This window comes from Papio anubis, chromosome 8 (assembly GCF_008728515.1).
Source record: "Papio anubis isolate 15944 chromosome 8, Panubis1.0, whole genome shotgun sequence".
NCBI lineage: Eukaryota > Metazoa > Chordata > Mammalia > Primates > Cercopithecidae > Papio > Papio anubis.
In genome coordinates, this window is record NC_044983.1 from 62745543 (window position 1) to 62764297 (window position 18755).

Consider the following 18755-nt stretch of genomic DNA (forward strand, 5'->3'; position numbering starts at 1 on the left):
TCTAGAAGTTATGTCTTCCCCACACTTTCCATTTCTCTTCCCTTTCTGTTCACAATTTCTTTAAATTTTACAGTATATTTATAATTGCTTTTTTTTTTTTTTTTAAAGCCTTCTCTCCTAATTCTATCCTTCATGTCATTTCTGGGTATTTTTTTTTTTTGGACTGATTTTTCTCGGGTTATGATTTACATTTTCATGCTGCTTCTTCTTTTTTTTTCCCCTACAAGATTACATCTGAAAGCAAGATTTTTGTGGTTCTTGTTTGCTGTTCCTCTCCCTGCACTGTGGTCGATATTCATTTTGTTGTTTTTTTCCTCTTAGGGACAACAGGCCTGTGCTGCCTATTGTCCAAGGTCTGAAAAAGTTGTTTCACATATTTTGTCTAGGTTTCTCTTTGTTTTTATGGAGGGCGATTCTGGTCCTGGTTACTACATCATGGCCCATTAGATTGTCTTTATAATTTAAAAACATATTTTTCCATTTTCCCCCTATTGCTATGGTCCATATGTGTCCCCCAAAGTTCATATGTTGAAACTTTTTTTTTCCCTGCCTTATTCTTCCTGGACATATGTTGAAACTTAATTGCCAATGCAGTAGTATTAAGAGGTAGGCCTTTGGGGTCTGGCACAGTGGCTCATGCCTGTAATCCCAGCACTTTGGGAGGCTGAGGCAGGTGGATCACGAGGTCAGGAGATCGAGACCATCCTGGCTAACACGGTGAAACCCTGTCTCTACTAAAAATACAAAAAATTAGCCGGGCGTGGTGGCGGGTACCTGTAGTCCCAGCTACTTGGGAGGCTGAGGCAGGAGAATGGCGTGAACCCGGGAAGAGGAGCTTGCAGTGAGCCGAGATGGTGCCACTGCATTCCAGCCTGCGCAACAGAGCGAGACTTTGTCTCAAAAAAAAAAAAAAAAAAAAAAGAGGTAGGCCTTTAGGAAGTGACTAATTTATGAGGGCAGAGCCTTTATGAAGGGATGAGAACCTTATAAAAGGGTGATTTTGCTCCTTTCATCCTTCTGCCGTATGAGGACACATCCCCTCTGGATGCCCCAAGGCTCTATCTTGGAAGCAGAGAGCAGCCCTTGCCAGAAACCAACCTTTGGTGCCTTGATCTTAGGCTTCTCAGCTTCCAGAACTTTCAGAAGTAGGTTTCTGCTGATAAATTAATCAGTCTCAGGTATTTTGTTATAGCAGCACAAATGGACTAAGATACCTATTCTCTGATTCTGGTTCTGATTCTGGTACTCTTATTAGTCATATCTTCTGAATTAATTCTGTAAGTTTCTTTTCTACTTGCTTATATTCAGTTCTTTTTGTTTGTTCTTTCTGGGAGACTGTCAATTTTATCATTTAAACTTTATATTGAATATTTAATTTCCTCATCCTATTTTTAATTTCTAAGTGCTCTGTTATTCATGTTTCTTTTAAAAAATAGAATCTTGCTTTATTTCAAGTTTATGGAATCTTTTTCATTTCTCTTGGGAAATTATAGTGGGATTTTAAAGGATTGTTTTCCTGTTTCCACATGATTTATTTCTTTAGAATTCTTTCTTTTTGTTTCTGTTTCTCTCTCTTTGATTTTAGAGGCTCTTTTCAGAGGTCTCCTAATCCTGAGCTGCCTGTTTATTCATTAAAGTGAATGAGAGCTTTCTGTGAGAGGGCAAGGCTTGTTGACTGTCTCACTGTTGGGCAACTGGGCAGGCAGCTGGCATTTCCCTCTGAAACTCTTAAATGTCAGGATTGGGAGATGTTTTGTCGTGAGCTAGTCAGTTTCCCTAAAGAGGAATGAATTCACCAACTTTTGCCCAATGTTTTAAAGCCATGCAGGCAGGGTTTTGAGAGTAGAGCCTACTTGTATGTAAGAGAGGGAGAGAAATATTGGCTAACATTTCAGTGTTTAGTCTTTCATGAAGTCCACCCACTTGTGGTTTTTTTTTGGTTTGTTTGTTTTTTTAGCATTACCATTTGCTGTGGTTTTTGACCCACAGACTCTGTGGTTCAACTTCTTCACAAATTAAACTTATCCCCTGTAACTTTGTTGTTCAGATATTCTATCCAGGTGTTCTTTAAACTCTCCTCTGCCCTCATGTTAACCATTCAACATCATTCAGTGCAAGTGGCCACTCCCTCTTTCTTGAAACTCCTTTTTCTCTTCTTCTACATCACTGACTCCTGATGGAGTCTTCTAACTGATCTCTAAATACTGGAGTGTTTCTGTGATTGGTCTTGGCCTCATTTTTTTTTTCTGTCTCTATTGTCTTTCACCTCATGCCATGGCTTTTAAATATCATGTAAATGCTGTTGACTCTCAAACTTTCCAATCTTACTTCTCCCTTAAACTCCAGATGATTACTTGACATGTCCATTTCAGTATCCAACAGGCATTTCACAAGGTGGAATTTTTCTGTTTCTTCCTTATAAAGGCTACTACTGTCTTCCCGTTTCCTCACACAAAATTTAGGAGTCATCCTGATTCCTTCCCTTCCTTTATGCCTACATCCTGCTCATCAACAAGTTATGTGAATTCCACCTTAAAATATAACTCATTACTTTCAAACCCACCCACTCCTCTTCATCTCTAAGCAACCATCTTCTCTTATTTAACTTCTGCAGTAGTCTCCCAACTGATCTCTTTGCTGTCATTCTTGAAACTCATTCTTCATATAGCACATATAGCAGTAGATAAATCTTTTTTTTTTTTAAATAATCCTTCAATTGACAGAGGAAGGGAAGAAAAAGAAAACAATCCTTTCAGTGGCTTTCTATTATACTTAGAATAAAGTAAAAATTTGTGATTATATCCTAAAATGACCTTTATGATCTGGCCTCTGTGCCTTCTTTTCTAATCTCATATTGTACTGTTGCCTCTTCATTCACTCAACAGTGCATTTACTGAGCACCTACAATGTATCGGAAACTAAGGTAGGCACTGGGTACCATACTACAGTGTTCCTTGGACACTCAAGCTTTCTTTGGCCTCAGAGCCTTTGCATCTACTTTCGCTAGTGCCTGGCATGTTCTTTCCCTAGCTCTTTGCATATCTTCTTTCTCATCCTTCAGATCTCAATGTAAATGTCATTTCTTCAGAGGCCTTTCATATTAACCTGATCTAAAATATCCACTGACTCCTCTTTTTCTGTTATCTTATTTAATTCCCTCATAGCACTTTTCAAAATCTTCTCTGCTTAGGTCTCTTCTCTTATCTTCTCTTTTCTTCTTTTTTTAATTTTTTTTTTTTTTTTTTTTTTTGCGACAGGGTCTCACTCTGTTACCCAGTCTGGAGTGCAGTGGATGGATCACAGGTCACTGCTTCACTGCAAGGGATCCCTTGGGGCAAGGGATCCCGTCCTGGGCTCAAGCGATCCTCCCACTTCAGCCTCCTGAGTACCTGGGACTGAGTACCTAAGTCCAGGCACATGCCATCACACGAAGCAAATTGCTAATTTCTTTTTTAATTTTTTTTTTTTTTTTTGTAGAGAAAAGATCTTCTTGTGTTGTCCAGGCTGGTTTTGAATTCCTGGCCTCAAGCAATCTTCTCCTGCCTCGGCCTCCCAAAGTGTGGTGATTACAGGCATGAGCCACCATATCCGGCCTTGCTTATGTATTTTCTTACCATTTCCTCCCTTGTACCTCTGTAAAGTAAGCGCCTTGAGGGTAGAGGCTTTTTTTTTTTTTAATTTTTATTTCTTTATTTTTAGACAGAGTCTTGCTCTGTGGCCCAGGCTGGAGTGCAGTGGCGCAATCTCGGCTCACTGCAAGCTCTGCCTCCCGGGTTTACACCATTCTCCTGCCTCAGCCTCCTGAGTAGCTGGGACTACAGGCGCCGGCCACCACACCTGGCTAATTTTTTTGTATTTTTAGTAGAGACGGGGTTTTACCATGTTAGCCGGGATGGTCTCGATCTCCTGACCTCGTGATCCACCCACCTCGGCCTCCCAAAGTGCTGGGATTACAGGCGTGAGTCACTACACCTGGCCTCTTTTTTTTTTTTTTTTTTAAAAAGAGACAGGGTTTCACCATGTTGGCCAGGCTGGTCTCAAACCCCTAATGTCATGATCCACCCACCTCGGCCTCCCAAAGTGCAGGGATTACAGGCGTGAACCACTGTGCCTGGCCGAGGGTAGAGACTTTGTCTTATTTATCATGTATCTCCAGTATCTAAGATGTGTTTTTCCAAGGGCCTAGAACAGTGCCTGGAACGTGGAATATAATATAGTAGTTCCCCCAACCCCGTTATTCAGTTGCCCTCAGTCAACTGTCATCCAAAAATATTTAATGGAAAATCCCAGAAAAAATAATTTGTAAGTTTTAAAATGGATATTCTTTTTTTCACTCTGTCACCCAGGCTGGAGTGCAGTGGCACAATCCTGGTTTACTGCAACCTCTGGCTCTGGGTTCAAGCAGTTCTCCTGCCTCAGCCTCCTGAGTAGCTGGGATTACAGGTGTGCACCACCACGCGGGGCAAATTATTGTATAGGGTTTTGCCATGTCAGCCAGGGTGATCTTAAACTTCTGGCCTCAAGTGATCGGCCTGCCTCAGCCTTCCAAAGTGCTGGGATTACAGGCATCAGCCGCCTAGCCAAGCTGAGTACAATGGATGCTGTTCTGAGTATCATGATGAAATCTTGCGCTGGCCTGTTTGTCCTGCCTGGGCCATGAATTATTTCTTTGTCCAGCATTTCCAAACTATACATGCTACCAACCCATTAGTCACTTAGGTTATCATATCTACTGTGTGGTTATTGTAGTGCTTGTGTTCAAGCAACCCTTATTTCACTTGCCCCAAAGTGCAAGAGCAGTGATGCTGACATTGTAACCGCTCCCTTTTTTTTTTTTTTATTTTTTATTTTAAAAGACAGAGTCTTGCTCTGTCACCCAGGCTGGAGTGCAGTGGCACCATCTCGACTCACTGCAACCTTTGCCTCCAAGGTTCAAGCGATTCTCCTGCCTCAGCCTCCGAGCAGCTGGGACTACAGGCACCCGCCACCATGCATGGCTAATTTTTTGTATTTTTAGTAGAGATGGGGTTTCACCGCGTTAGCCAGGATCGTCTCAATCTCCTGATTGAGTGCTGGGATTACAGGTATGAACCACTGCAGCCAGCCTCCATTTATTATTATTGTTGTTAATCTCTTAGTATGCCTAATTTATAAATTAAACTTTATCATAGATATGTACACTTAGAAAAAACTAATATATATAGCATTCAATACTACCTATGGTTTCAGGGATCCACTGAGGGTCTTAGAATGTAGCCTTCACATATAAGTTGGGACTACTGTAAAATTTTTTTTTTTTTTTTTTTTTGGGACGGATTCTCGCTCTGTTGCCCAGGCTGGAGTGCAGTGGCCGGATCTCGGCTCACTGCAAGCTCCGCCTCCTGGGTTTACGCCATTCGCCATTCTCCTGCCTCAGCCTCCCGAGTAGCTGGGACTACAGGCGCCCGCCACCTCGCCCGGCTAGTTTTTTTGTATTTTTTAGTAGAGACGGAGTTCCACTGTCTTAGCCAGGATGATCGCGATCTCCTGACCTCATGATCCACCCGTCTCGGCCTCCCAAAGTGCTAGGATTACAGGCTTGAGCCACCGCGCCCGGCCTGTAAATATTTTTTAATAGATTAACTTGATGGGGAGGTTCAGGAAAAGCTACATAGGGGAGATATTATGGAGTTCAGTCTTTAATAGATTAACTTGATGGGGAGGTTCAGGAAAAGCTACATAGGGGAGATAATGGAGTCTGGGGCCTTTAATAGATTAACTTGATGGGAGGCCCCAGAAAAGCTACATAGGGGAGATAATATGGAGTTCAGTCGTTAAAGAGGATTTGGGTCAGGTGCAGTGGCTCACGCCTGTAATCCTAGCACTTTGGGAGGCTGGGGCAGGTGGGTCACCTGAGGTTAGGAGTTCGAGACCAGCCTGGCCAACATGGCAAAACCCCATCTCTACTATAAATACAAAACTTAGCTGGACGTGGTGGCACATGCCTGTAATCCCAGCTACTTGAGAGGCTGAGGCAGGAGAATCTCTTGAACCAAGGTGGTGAAGGTGGCAGTGAGCCAAGATCACACCACTGCACTCCAGCCTGCATGACAGAGTGAGACTCTGTCTCAAAAAAAAAAAAAAAAAAGAGGATTTAGATGTTGGTCATTAGATAGAATAATTAGCAATAATGAAGGTATTTATTTTGGCTGCACATTTATTCTGGGTATGCATTATTAACATGGTCTAAGAGTAATCATGTAGGCAAAACAGCTTTGTCTTAATGTCATGCAGAAAAAACCTCCTTTGGGATCATTTAGAGGCTAGAAGTTTTGCCCTGTTATCAAACTCCCCTTTCTCTGTTTGGAGTTAAAAAGCATAATAGAATAACTCTTTAAAAGTAATGGCCATTACCAGGCTGGGTGCAGTGGCATACGCCTAGAATCCCAGCACTTTGGGAGGTTGAGGCGGGTAGATCACTTGAGCTCAGGAGTTCGAGACCAGCCTGGCCAATATGGTGAAACCCTGTCTCTACTAAAATACAAAAATAAGCCAGGCATGGTGGTGCACATCTGTAATCCCAGTTACTCAGGAGGCTGAGGCAGGAGAATGACTTGAACCCGGGAGGCGGAGGTTTCAGTGACCCAAGATCACGCCACTGCACGCCAGCCTGGGCAACAGAGTGAGACTCCGTCTCAAAAAATAAAATAAAGGGCCAGGTGCAGTGGCTCACACCTGTAATCCCAGCACTTTGGGAGGCTGAGGTGGGCGAATCCCCTGAGGTCAGGAGTTCAAGACCAACCTGGCTAACCTGGTGAAATCCCGTCCCTACTGAAAATATAAAAATTAGCTGGGTGTGGTGGCAGGCACCTGTAATCCCAGATACTCGGGAGGCTGAGGCAGGAGAATCACTTGAATCTGGGAGGCAGAGGTTGCAGTAGATTCGAGATCTCGCCATTGCACTCCAGTCTGGGTGACAGAGACTCTGTCTCAAAATAAAAAGAAAAAAATAAAATAAAATGTAAAATATATTTTAATTCAGAATTTATCCCATGAATGTCTTACATTTTTCACATTGTAAGTTGAAACAACTAATTGAGTTGTGCTTCCTAAGGTCTTCTTATTTTTAACATTCACCCTGATTATTCAATGGCATTTTAGATATTTTGAGGAATTCATTTGTGCTAGAATACATATATTTATTTTCATAATTATCTATTGCTTATAGCAGCTTTGGGATGAACCAGGTCATAGATCTGAATTTGGAAACAAGGTCAACGTAACATTTTTAGGGTCAACAAATGGCTGTGTGGAAGTAGTTCTGAAACAAAAGCTGTTTTGGGAGAAAGAAGCTCATTCTTCTTCCTGTGGTTTGTATGTCAAGAAATTATACCACAGCTCATTCCATTGCCAAACTAGAAACTTTAAGGTCACAGCAATGGCTCAACTCATGGATGACTGTTTCGAGGAAGCCTTCTATAGCCCTAGGCTGAGTTAGGGCTATCACAATACTTATAAAAACAGTATCATATTGTAGTCTCATTACTGGTTGATTGGTCGACCTTGTTTTCAAATTCTTGAAGATCAAGACCGTATATTCCTTCCTTTGTTCTACACTGAGTAGTATTAGTGCCTGACAAATACGTAGATGGCCAATACATATTTGATTAAATGAATAATTGAATGAATATGGCATGATATGATATAACATGACATTAATATAGCTGGTACAAATTAGAGTAAGTTCAATCAGAATAATTTCAAGTACTTCCCCAAAAAGAAGTAGCCAAGAGAGAGTTCAGGTCTAGTCATAGTTACTAGAAACCCATTCATTGGGAGATCAGGCTTAAGGGGCAAGAAATCTAGTCTCTAGAAGAAAAAGTTTGATGAGAAAATAATGCAAAGAAGAAATACTTCCCGTCTCAGAGAAACTTTTCTTCTGTTGGTGAGGGATAGAGGTATTGGAGTATAAAGGAGAAAACTGAATAAGAGGACAGAATTATACACACAAATACATTAAGAAGTAGGGATTCATTAGCTAATTTTAGAAAAAATCCAGAGTAGTTTCTAATGTGATATATTTATTTTATAGCTATTTCAAAACACATATTTTTCAATCATAATTTCATGTAAATATCTTAAAAATTAATTTCTCTTTACACTACCTTCACATGCAGAAGTTGGTTGTCAACGGCTATGAGCTGATTAAGATTCTCCAGTATTTCTAAGTCTCTAATGTCATCAATATTATTATTGCTGATATTCAATATAGAGAGGGATTTCTGTAAGAAAAATAACCAAGTTAGCATTAGTAAATAGTCTAAATACTGTATATAGGAACCAGAAATCCTAATCTTTGAAAATTTTAAGCTTGATCAGTTCAGGTTGTTTTACTCTTTAGGTAAAAACATCAAAAGCCATGAAATGCTTTTTAATGCATTTTTTTTTCAGATGAAAGTTTTAGAACCACAGTATGTCATATAACTTACCCTTTCTCCCTATAATTCCTCCATAAGTCATATTTTTCTTTTCCAAGATACAAAATAAACTTATAGAGTAAAAAAACCAAGAATCAAAAAGCAAAGAAAGAAAAAAAGATGCCCCAATAAACAAGTAACACAATTCTGTAGCTTTAGCAAATTATCATTTTGTGCTAAATATTACTAACATTTGTACTTACATAGGGGCTGGGTGCAGTGGCTCATGCCTGTAATCTCAGCACTTTAGGAGGTGAAGCGGGCGGATCACTTGAGGTCAGGAGTTCAAGACCAGCCTGACCAACATGGCGAAACCCCATCTCTACTAAAAATACAAAAAATTAGCTGGGCATGGTGCCGCACGCCTGTAGTCCCAGCTACTCGGGAGGCTGAGGCAGGAGAATCGCTTGAACCTGGGAGGTGGAGGTTGCAGTGAGCAGAGATCACACCTGGGAGACAGAGCAAAACTCCGTCTCAAAAAAAGATTTATACTTACATAGGAAGAAATAGTTTTTGTCTTTATTTTACTAAATAGGAAACATGATCAAGAATAAAATAATATCTGGTTTTTATTTTTCTCTCTACTTGTCTATATGGTTTTCTCCCATCAATCTATATGTTCAGGAACTACTTAAAATAATAATTAGCTAATTAACAGGAATTTCAGTGTTGTTGTAACACTATAACACTAAATCAGAGTCATCTTACGAGGCTCAGGAATCTCTGCCAAGATGGAGTCAATCATCGCTTCATGGCCTTTTTGCTAAGATCAAGTGCAGTATCTGTTCTTATTAGTTTAAGTTTAAAAAAATCATGGAGGCATCCATGCACAGTCAACCTTTAGAAAAAATATTTCCTGATACTAAAGTATTGGGAGAACTACCTCTTAATTTTTATAAATTTGGGTCAAAATCCATCCACTATCCTCTATTTCTGGGCCCTCTAAAATAAAACTGATGAGGCTGGGCACGGTGGCTCACACCTGTAATCCCAACACTGTAATCCCAGACTAGCCTGGCCAACATGGTGAAACCCCATCTCTACTAAAAATACAAAAATTAGTCGGGCGTGGTGGCGCACGCCTGTAGTCCCAGCTACTTGGGAGGCTGAGGCAGGAGAACTGCTTGAATTGGGGAGGTGGAGGTTGCAGTGAGCAGAGGTCGTGCCACTGCACTCCAACTTGGGCGACAGAGTTTATTTTTATTTTTAAAATAAAAATAAAATAAAATAAAACAGATGAAATCTGTAAAACAACTACCATGTCCCATTTATGTCCCTTGCCCCAGAATTAAAGTTAGCCTATCCCAGTAAGTCTGTTGTTTTGAGGATTAGCAGGAGCCTAAGTGGTACCCTCTGGCTTCTCAATTTATTGTGGTACCTCCATCCAATGTGACTGGTTTCAGGCGACACAGTTAGAGACCCAACCCCAGGGCTCCCAGGCCTACATAGTTCTGATGTGGTAGAGCTGTATGTAGTGCAATCTACAATCAAATCAGGATCCCAGAAGAAAACAACTTATTATTACAATGGCTCTCTACTATATTGTTTAAAGGTTTCCAAATAATTGCACATTCCTCTCTCCTTAGGCTTTTTCCTAAAATTTAAAATGTTGAGCCATGATAATCACCAAGGTCCACATTATGAATGAATGAACATCTGTATTAGAACTTCAGTTAACATAGCTTTTCACATTCTTCTCATCCTTCCAGTTACCCAAAGAGGCAAGTTTTATTATCCCACTTTATAAATGCTGAGTCTCTGAGATTGTACCTGAGAAAATCAGCTTCAGTCCTCAGATAAACTCTGAGCTTGCCATATAAAATGCAGAGATGTACAATGTCCAAATATACCTTCACCACATTCCTGTTTCATTATAACTTGTTAATCACTATATTCCTTGTCAAAATATTCAAATGTGAACTTACTGCCAGAGATTGAAGAGTTCTTGGATCAAACAGAAGCTTTTCCCCAAGGGGAAGCCTCTGATTCTCAACATGAAGCTCTCTTAGTTCTCCTAATCCTTCTAAACCTTCTATGACAGCAATGTAATTGCCTCCCAGATACCTGCAAAACATAGACATAGTTCTAAATAGACATTCTGAGAATGTCATGGTCTTTATTAAGTGTGACAAAAGTGTAATAACAAAATAATTGAGCTGAACAAAATTATAAATGAGGAATTTTGTGTTATATTAAATCTATGAAAGGTTGGTTTATCTAAATGAGAACAAATTATATTCTTATACTTCATTTAGTCTAGAAGTACATTTTTTTGCTTTTTAAAAAAGTGAGCGAATTGTAATAGTTATTATCAAACTATCTACCAGCACTATCTACTTCATCTGACATATGAAGAGCCCTGGTAGATAGTTTGATAATAACCTTTCTGGGTTGTAGGTTTAAAAAATGAAGATTTCACGGCTAGACACAGTGGCTCACACCTGTAATCCCAGCACTTTGGGAGCCTGGAAGTTTAAGACCAGTCTGGGCAACATAGGAAGATCCCATCTCTAAATAAATAAATAAATAAATAAGCCAGCCAGCCAGCCAGTCATTGTGGTGCATGCTTGTGGACCCAGCTACTCAGGAAGCTGAAGTGGGAAGATCACTTGGACCTAGGACATCAAGGCTGCGATAAGTCATGATCGCACCACTGCACTCAAGCCTGGGTGGCAGAGCGAGACTCTGTCTCAAAACTAAGAGATAAAAGGAAAAATGAAGATATCTGGGCCTAACCCCTGGAGATTCTAATTTGGATATGTAGGTTAGAACCCAGTGCTCTGCATTTTTAATAAGCATTCACCAGCCAACTATTGTGTCCCCATTCTGAGGCTTTTAGCCGGTTCTTTGAGGAGCATGATAGTTATTCCAGTCTGGGAAATTGGATCCACCAATCTTCATTGCCTAATTATAATCACTATAGGCAGTAAATGCCGTTTTACAATCAAGTTTACATCAATAGGATCAATTATATGACCCAGATGGTATGAGATATGTGATTCTGAAAGGCACATAACTCATCTGGGTTCCATGGAAACTTCTTTTATCAGTTGAGCCCACATGAGGATGTTTTAAGTATCCCTATTAGCCCTTAAGACAACCCCTCCCCAGAATGAAAAGTGTATCAGGCTTAATAAAACACAAATTATTAATATTATATGTGAAACAATTTACTTCTTAATAATAGTACGAGAAAATAGAAATTGAGGTCTGTTCCACAAAACCCATGTGGGAATCATATGCTTTTTTTCCATATAAGTATGAAATCATATCAATTTCATATTCAATTTACTTTTGGAATTTAATGCAAAAAATGGAAATGCCTTCATGCAAAAAAATATAAGTACCATAATCATAAAAATCAGATACATTATTAAAAAATAAAAGCACTTACAGTTTTTCCAGTTTCTTTAATGACCTGAGGTTCTCTATACATGAAATACAATTGTTTTGTAGGTACAAGTGGGTCAGATTTGTGGCATAATTCAGGTTAGTGATTTGACTAATACAATTATCATATAAATATAAAACACTAAGATTTTTGCAAAGAGAGAGGTCTTCCTAAAAGGGAAACAAAAACATGTTAAATGTAATTTCTCCTGAAAACTTGTTTGTTTTTAACAAAAATTTTCAGTTGATCATTCTGCAAATTTTCCTAAGTATTTCAGTATTTTCCAGTATTTCTCTGTTCTTGGCACAGTTAAAACAAGACTAGACTGATTACAAAAGAAATTCTGTAATATTTTTTCTTTTTTTAAGAAATTCTGTAATCATATCAATAAAACTGGAATTTTTTTTTTAATTTTTTTAATTTTTAATTTTTATTTATTTTTTATTATTATTATACTTTAAGTTCTAGGATACATGTGCATAACGTGCAGGTTTGTTACATATGTATACTTGTGCCATGTTGGTGTGCTGCACCCATCAACTCGGCAGCACCCATCAACTCGTCATTTACATCAGGTGTAACTCCCAATGCAATCCCTCCCCCACCCCCCTCCCCATGATAGGCCCCGGTGTGTGATGTTCCCCTTCCCGAGTCCAAGTGATCTCATTGTTCAGTTCCCACCTATGAGTGAGAACATGCGGTATTTGGTTTTCTGTTCCTGTGATAGTTTGCTAAGAATGATGGTTTCCAGCTGCATCCATGTCCCTACAAAGGACACAAGCTCATCCTTTTTTAAGGCTGCATGGTATTGCATGGTGTATATGTGCCACATTTTCTTAATCCAGTCTGTCACTGATGGACATTTGGGTTGATTCCAAGTCTTTGCTATTGTGAATAGTGCCGCAATAAACATATGTGTGCATGTGTCTTTATAGCAGCATGATTTATAATCCTTTGGGTATATACCCAGTAATGGGATCGCTGGGTCATATGGTACATCTAGTTCTAGATCCTTGAGGAATCACCATACTGTTTTCCATAATGGTTGAACTAGTTTACAATCCCACCAACAGTGTAAAAGTGTTCCTATTTCTCCACATCCTCTCCAGCACCTGTTGTTTCCTGACTTTTTAATGATTGCCATTCTAACTGGTGTGAGATGGTATCTCATAAAACTGGAATTGTTAAGATTTTCCCAGTGCAAGCAATTTTCCTTGGAAGCCATTAGGCTCCTCTGGAAGTTGAAGCATTGAATAAATTATTGTCTCAACATTACAAATAGGGGTTAATATTTCTGTAGGATTGGAAGTCAACTATTGTGGTTTATAATACTGAAAACTGAAGTCATCTAGATATCCAGAATAATAGATTAATTTTTTTTTTTTGGTTTTGAGATGGAGTCTCGCTCTGTTGCCCAGGCTAGAGTGCAGTGACACGATCTTGGCTCACCATAACCTCTGCCTCCTGGGTTCCAGCGATTCTCCTGCCTCAGTCTCCTGCTAGCTGGGACTACAGGTGTGCACCACCATGCCCGGCTAATTTTTGTATTTTTAGTAGAGACGGGGTTTCACTGTGTTAGCTAGGCTGGTCTTGAACTCCTGACCTTGTGATCCACCTGCCTTGGCCTCCCAGAGTGCAAGGATTACAGGTGTGAGCCACCGCACACAGCCTCATACATTAATTTTTTAAAAACTATGATAATGCTATCAAAAGAAATACCATAGAACCATTAAATATCCTTTTGTTTCTTCAGTAGTATCTAATACATAGTTAAGTGAAATTCATAATATGTAGTTAAGTGAAAATAGTACATTTAATATGACCCACTATTGTAAAATTATATGAATAAAAGACTGAAAGGATATTACCTAAATGTTAAAAGTGATTATGTCTGAATAGGATTACATTCTTTCTTTTTACATGTATTTTGTATGAATAAGAACACCAATTATTATTATTATTATTATTATTATTATTTGAAACAGGGTCTGCCCAGACTGGTGTCTAACTCCTGGGCTCAAGTGATCCTAGCGCCCCAGCCTCTCGAGTAGCTGGGATTGTAGGCATGCGCCACCATGCCCAGCTACCAGTTACTTTTGAGATAAAATAATTAAAGGGACTTTTTAAAAGGCTGCCATTTCTTGTGTCATGGCAGATCAGCCTAGAGTAAATAGACAAGCGGTGAAGTTCTGCTCAAAAATTTCTCAGCCTTCATTAAGTTAACTTCTTTTAAAATACAGCTATGTGTTGGAAACTGTAAGTTTAGAAGTTATTCTCATTTTAGTGTGAATTACTTTAACCAATTTGCCATCCTTCTATCAAAGATCATCCACCCTGGAGGAGCACTGATTGATATGAGGACAGAGTATGAAATAGGGACTTTACTGGGGGCTCTCCAGAGAAAGTAGTCTTATATGATATCATGAAGTAGAGAGTTCTGGGCAACAAAAGAGAAACATGAGGTTTGGGCAAAGGAATTATGGGAAGAAGGATCACCAGGAAACCAGAAGGGGATCTAGAATGGGAGCTGGGTTGGGGTCCCTACAAAAAAACCAAGTATTTAATTGATCATTTTGCCTGGGGTGTTAGTATTTCTTTCATTTGTTCAATAAATATTTATTAAGCATGTAATATGAGTCAGGCATTGTAATGGATGAGGGATTTAGAGTGATGTGAAATAATAGACATGATTTCTGCCCTCAGGTAGCTCCTGTGTTTCCAAGAAAATTTATCTCACCTGTAGTCTAGCATTTACTGTAGACAACAGATACCAACACAGATGGCCTAAGAGTGTTATTGCAGCCTTTAAAGTTTCCCAAATTACAGCCAAGAATTACCTTAGTGCTGAGAAAATGTAGTTTCAGATTATATCCAGATAAACATAAACTTGTCTGATGTAATTGACCCAGTATAACATACATTTACATAACCAGTTAAATTACGTGCAAAAAAGATTACACTGTTAAACTCTTTTTTTCTTGTGTGAATTTTAATTTTAATTTCCATAGTTTTGGGGATACAGGTGGTTTTTGGTTACATGGATAGGTTCTGTTTTGAAACGTAGTCTCACTTTGTTGCCCAGGCTGTATTACAGGTATGACCCACCGCGCTTAGCCAGGATAAATTCTTTAGTGGTGAGTTCTGAGATTTTAGTGCACCCTTCACCTGAGCAGTGTACACTGTACCCAATATGTAGTCTTTTATCCCTCACTCCCTTCCCAACCTTCTCTCACTGATAAACTTTTGAAATATGGTACTCACATAGTTACTTCTTAACATTTTGGTATACTTAAAAAATTCATATTTCAAGGTTTTACAATAATACAAAAGTAATTATTGTCTATGAAATTATTTCCCAACATACACTTTCAAATCTAGTTTGCTACACTATACAGTGTTGTAGGAGAACAGTAATACAAATATTTAAAATATATATATTTAAAAATCACAATGGTATATTTTATAGATTTAATTTTAACAAATCTAATATCACAAGTAGGAAGTTAAAATAAAAACACAATATAAAGCTTACTGATAAAAATAAGTTAATAAGGCCGAGTGCGGTGGCTAACATGTGTAATCCTAGCACTTTGGGAGGCCAAGGCAGGCGGATCACTTCTTGAGCTCAGAAGTCTGAGCTCAAGAACTCAACATGGTGAACCTGGAAACATGGCGAAACCCCATCTGTACTAAAAATACAAAAGTGAGCTGGGCATGGTGGCACATGCCTGTAATCCCAGCTACTCAGGAGGCTGAGGCACAAGAGTCACTTGAACCTGGGAGGCGGAGGTTGCAGTGAGCTTTGATCATGTCACTATATTCCAGCCTGGGCAACAGACCGAGAGAGACTCTACCTCAAAAAAAAAGTTAGTAAGAATAATGAAAATATAGTTAATATACTACGTATGGCCCCAAACCAATTCCTAAACTTTACATTATTAATTATATAAAAACAGGAAATAATTTCAAAGTTCTTACAATTGCATCTATATTTTTGTCTGAAAAATTTATATGAGTTATTTTCTTCAGGCACTGTGAAATGGTTTCTTCTTTTCGGGGTTTAAGATTGCTGTTTCTGGCAATTAGATCCAAGGTCAGTCGAACCATAATTTCTTTATAAATCAAACTCTCAGCAAAAGCTCTGTTTTGATACCATGTCAAGAAGTAGGCTTAGGTATTATTTCCAGCTTTCTAAAGATTAAAGAAAAAAGCATTATGATTATCATAGTAATTTAAGGAAAAGTTATTCTGACTTACTCTTTAAATAATTCCCTTATATGAAACTATTTGATAAGCTAGTTTATAGACATTTTTAGGGGCACCTGAGGTATTTTCTAAGTTTATAGACTTAACTTCATAAAAAGATTTAAAGCATCAAAATTAAACACATAATACTCATTCACTTTTAGTTTTTTTTGTTTTTTTTTTTGTTTTTTTTTTGAGACGGAGTCTGGCTCTGTAGCCCAGGCTGGAGTGCAGTGGCCAGATCTCAGCTCACTACAAGCTCAGCCTCCCGGGTTTACGCCATTCTCCTGCCTCAGCCTCCCGAGTAGCTGGGACTACAGGCGCCCGCCACACTTTTAGTTTTAAATCTTTTCTTCTTTCTGAGTATATTTGAATAATTGCAAGTACCCTTTTTTCTTTCTTTTCTTTCCTTTCCTTTTTTTTTGAGACGGAGTTTCACTCTTGTTGCTCAGGCTGGAGTGCAGTGGTGCAATCTCAGCTCACTGCAATCTCTGCCTCCCAGGTTCAAGCAATTCTCCTCTCAAGCCTCCATAGTAGCTGAGATTACAGGAGCGTGCTACCACGCCCAGCTAATTTTTGTATTTTGAGTAGAGATGGGTTTTCACCATATTGGCCAGGATGGTCTCGAACCCCTGAGCTTAGGCAATTGGCCCGCCTCAGCCTCCCAAAGTGTTGAGATTACAGGCGTGAGCCACCGCGCCCAACCTCTTTTTTCTTTTAAAAGACTGGGTCTCATGTTATGGTTCCCAGGCTGGCGTGTAGTAGTGGCTATTCACAGGCATGTAGGCATGATCATAGTCCTCTGCAACCTTTTTTTTTTTTTTTTAAGACTCCATTGCCAGGCTGGAGTGCAGTAGTGTGGTCTTGGCTCACTGCAACCTCTGTCTCCTGGGTTCAAGCGATTCTCCTGCCTCAGCCTCCCAAAGCAGCTGGGATTACAGGCACGTGCCACCATACCCAGCAAATTTTTGTATTTTTAGTAGAGATGGGGTTTCGCCATGTTGGCCAGGCTGGTCTTGAACTCCTGACCTTGTGATCTGCCCGCCTCGGCCTCCCAAAGTACTGGGATTACAGGCGTGAGCCAAAGCGCCCCTCCCCCCGCTTTTTTTGTTTGTTTGTTTGTTTTTAGAGACGGGGTCTTGCTCTGTCTCCAAGGCTGGAGTGCAGTGGCGCAATCTCGGCTCACCGCAACCTCTGCCTCCCAGGTTAAAGCAGTTCTCCTGCCTCAGCCTTCCAAGTAGCTGGGACCATAGGCACACACCGCCATGCCCGGCTAACTTTTTTTTCTTTTTGTATTTTAATGCAGATGGCGGTTTCACTGTGTTGCCCAGGCTGGTCTCCCTGAGCTCAGGCAACTGGCCTGCCTCGGCCTCCCAAAGTGCTAGGATTACAGGCGTGAGCCACCCCGCCCCAGTCATGCACTGCAATCTTTGAACTCCTGGGCTCAAGTGCTCCTCCTGCCTATGCCTCAGCTACAGGGACCTACAGGGGTGCAGCACTACGCCTGGTTTATGAGCGTCTTTTTTTTTTTTTTTTTTTGAGATAGAGTCTCACTGTGTCACCCAGTCTGGAGTGCAGTGGCGTGATCTCGGCTCACTGCAACCTCTGCCTCCTGGGTTCAAGCAATTCTCTGCCTCAGCCTCCGGAGTAGCAGGGATTACAGGTGCCTGCCACCATGCCCGGCTAATTTTTGTATTTTTAGTAGACAGGGTTTCACCATCTTGGCTAGGCTGGTCTTGAACTCCTGACCTTGTGATCCACCCACCTCGGCCTCCCAAAGTGCTGGGATTACAGGCATGAGCCATCGCGCCCGGCCTTATGAGCATCTTTTAAAGGATTATTATTCACTCTTGGAGTCAAAAAGGCCCTTGAGGAATATCCTCCAATGTTCTCATTTCACAGGTGAAGAAACTAAGTCCCAGAGATTTATCTTAAGCTACTCAAGCTAGTGACAGTTGAGAAAGGGACCAGGTCTCTTGGCTCCTTTTCCCATAGTACCCATAGAGACTATATGTCTGAAACCCCTAAATCAGAACACATGGTGTGAAAACCTTAAGTACACAGGTCAATAGTACAAAATACTTGAAAATGAAGCTGGCCTAGAAATTTATGTTTTATTAGTACAACCATAATCCACAAAGAGGCAACATAATCCAGGGTTTTTTTGTTTGTTTGTTTGTTTGTTTGTTTTGTTTTGTTTTTGAGACGAAGTCTTGCTCTTGTTGCCCAGGCTGGAGTGCAATGGTGCGATCTTGGCTCACTGCAACCTCCGCCTCCTGGGTTCAAGCAATTCTCCTGCCTCAGCCTCCCGAGTAGCTGAGATTACAGGTGCCTGCCACCACGCCCGACTAATTTTTGTTTTTTTAGTAGAGATGGAGTTTCACCATGTTGGCCAGGCTGGTCTCAAACTCCTGACCTCAGGTGATCTGCCCGCTTCAGCCTCCTAAAGTGCTGGGATTACAGGCATGAGCCACTGTGCCCGACCAATCCAGTGTTTTTCAATCCAGATTTGCCTGGTTCAAATTTTGGCTTCATCCCTTACTAGTTAGGCATCTTGGGCAGGTTACTTCAATTTCTTACAAAATAAGGATAATAATGGTCCCTATTTCCAAGGGATAATGTGAGGATGGGTGAAATAATCATTATAGAGTGTTCTGCACAGT

The 18755-nt window shown here is 40.1% G+C and overlaps 1 protein-coding gene and 1 pseudogene across 6 annotated transcripts in view; one reads left to right on the forward strand and one right to left on the reverse strand.

The window, feature by feature from the left end:
* PPP1R42 (protein phosphatase 1 regulatory subunit 42) overlaps positions 1–18755 on the reverse strand; it is a 68365-nt gene that overhangs the window by 41325 nt on the left and 8285 nt on the right. For all 6 annotated transcript variants that reach the window (XR_004185845.1, XM_009213146.3, XM_009213147.3 and 3 more), the window contains 4 exons: positions 15826–16038; positions 11851–12017; positions 10382–10520; positions 8145–8261 (listed from right to left, as the gene is read on the reverse strand). Coding sequence is in view for 5 of the 6 variants with exons in the window: in XM_009213146.3 (XP_009211410.1) it covers positions 8145–8261; positions 10382–10520; positions 11851–12017; positions 15826–15954 (552 nt within the window). In the remaining variant the exon portion in view is untranslated. The remainder of the gene's footprint in view (positions 1–8144; positions 8262–10381; positions 10521–11850; positions 12018–15825; positions 16039–18755) is intronic.
* Positions 9200–9373, forward strand: LOC116268789 (annotated as a pseudogene).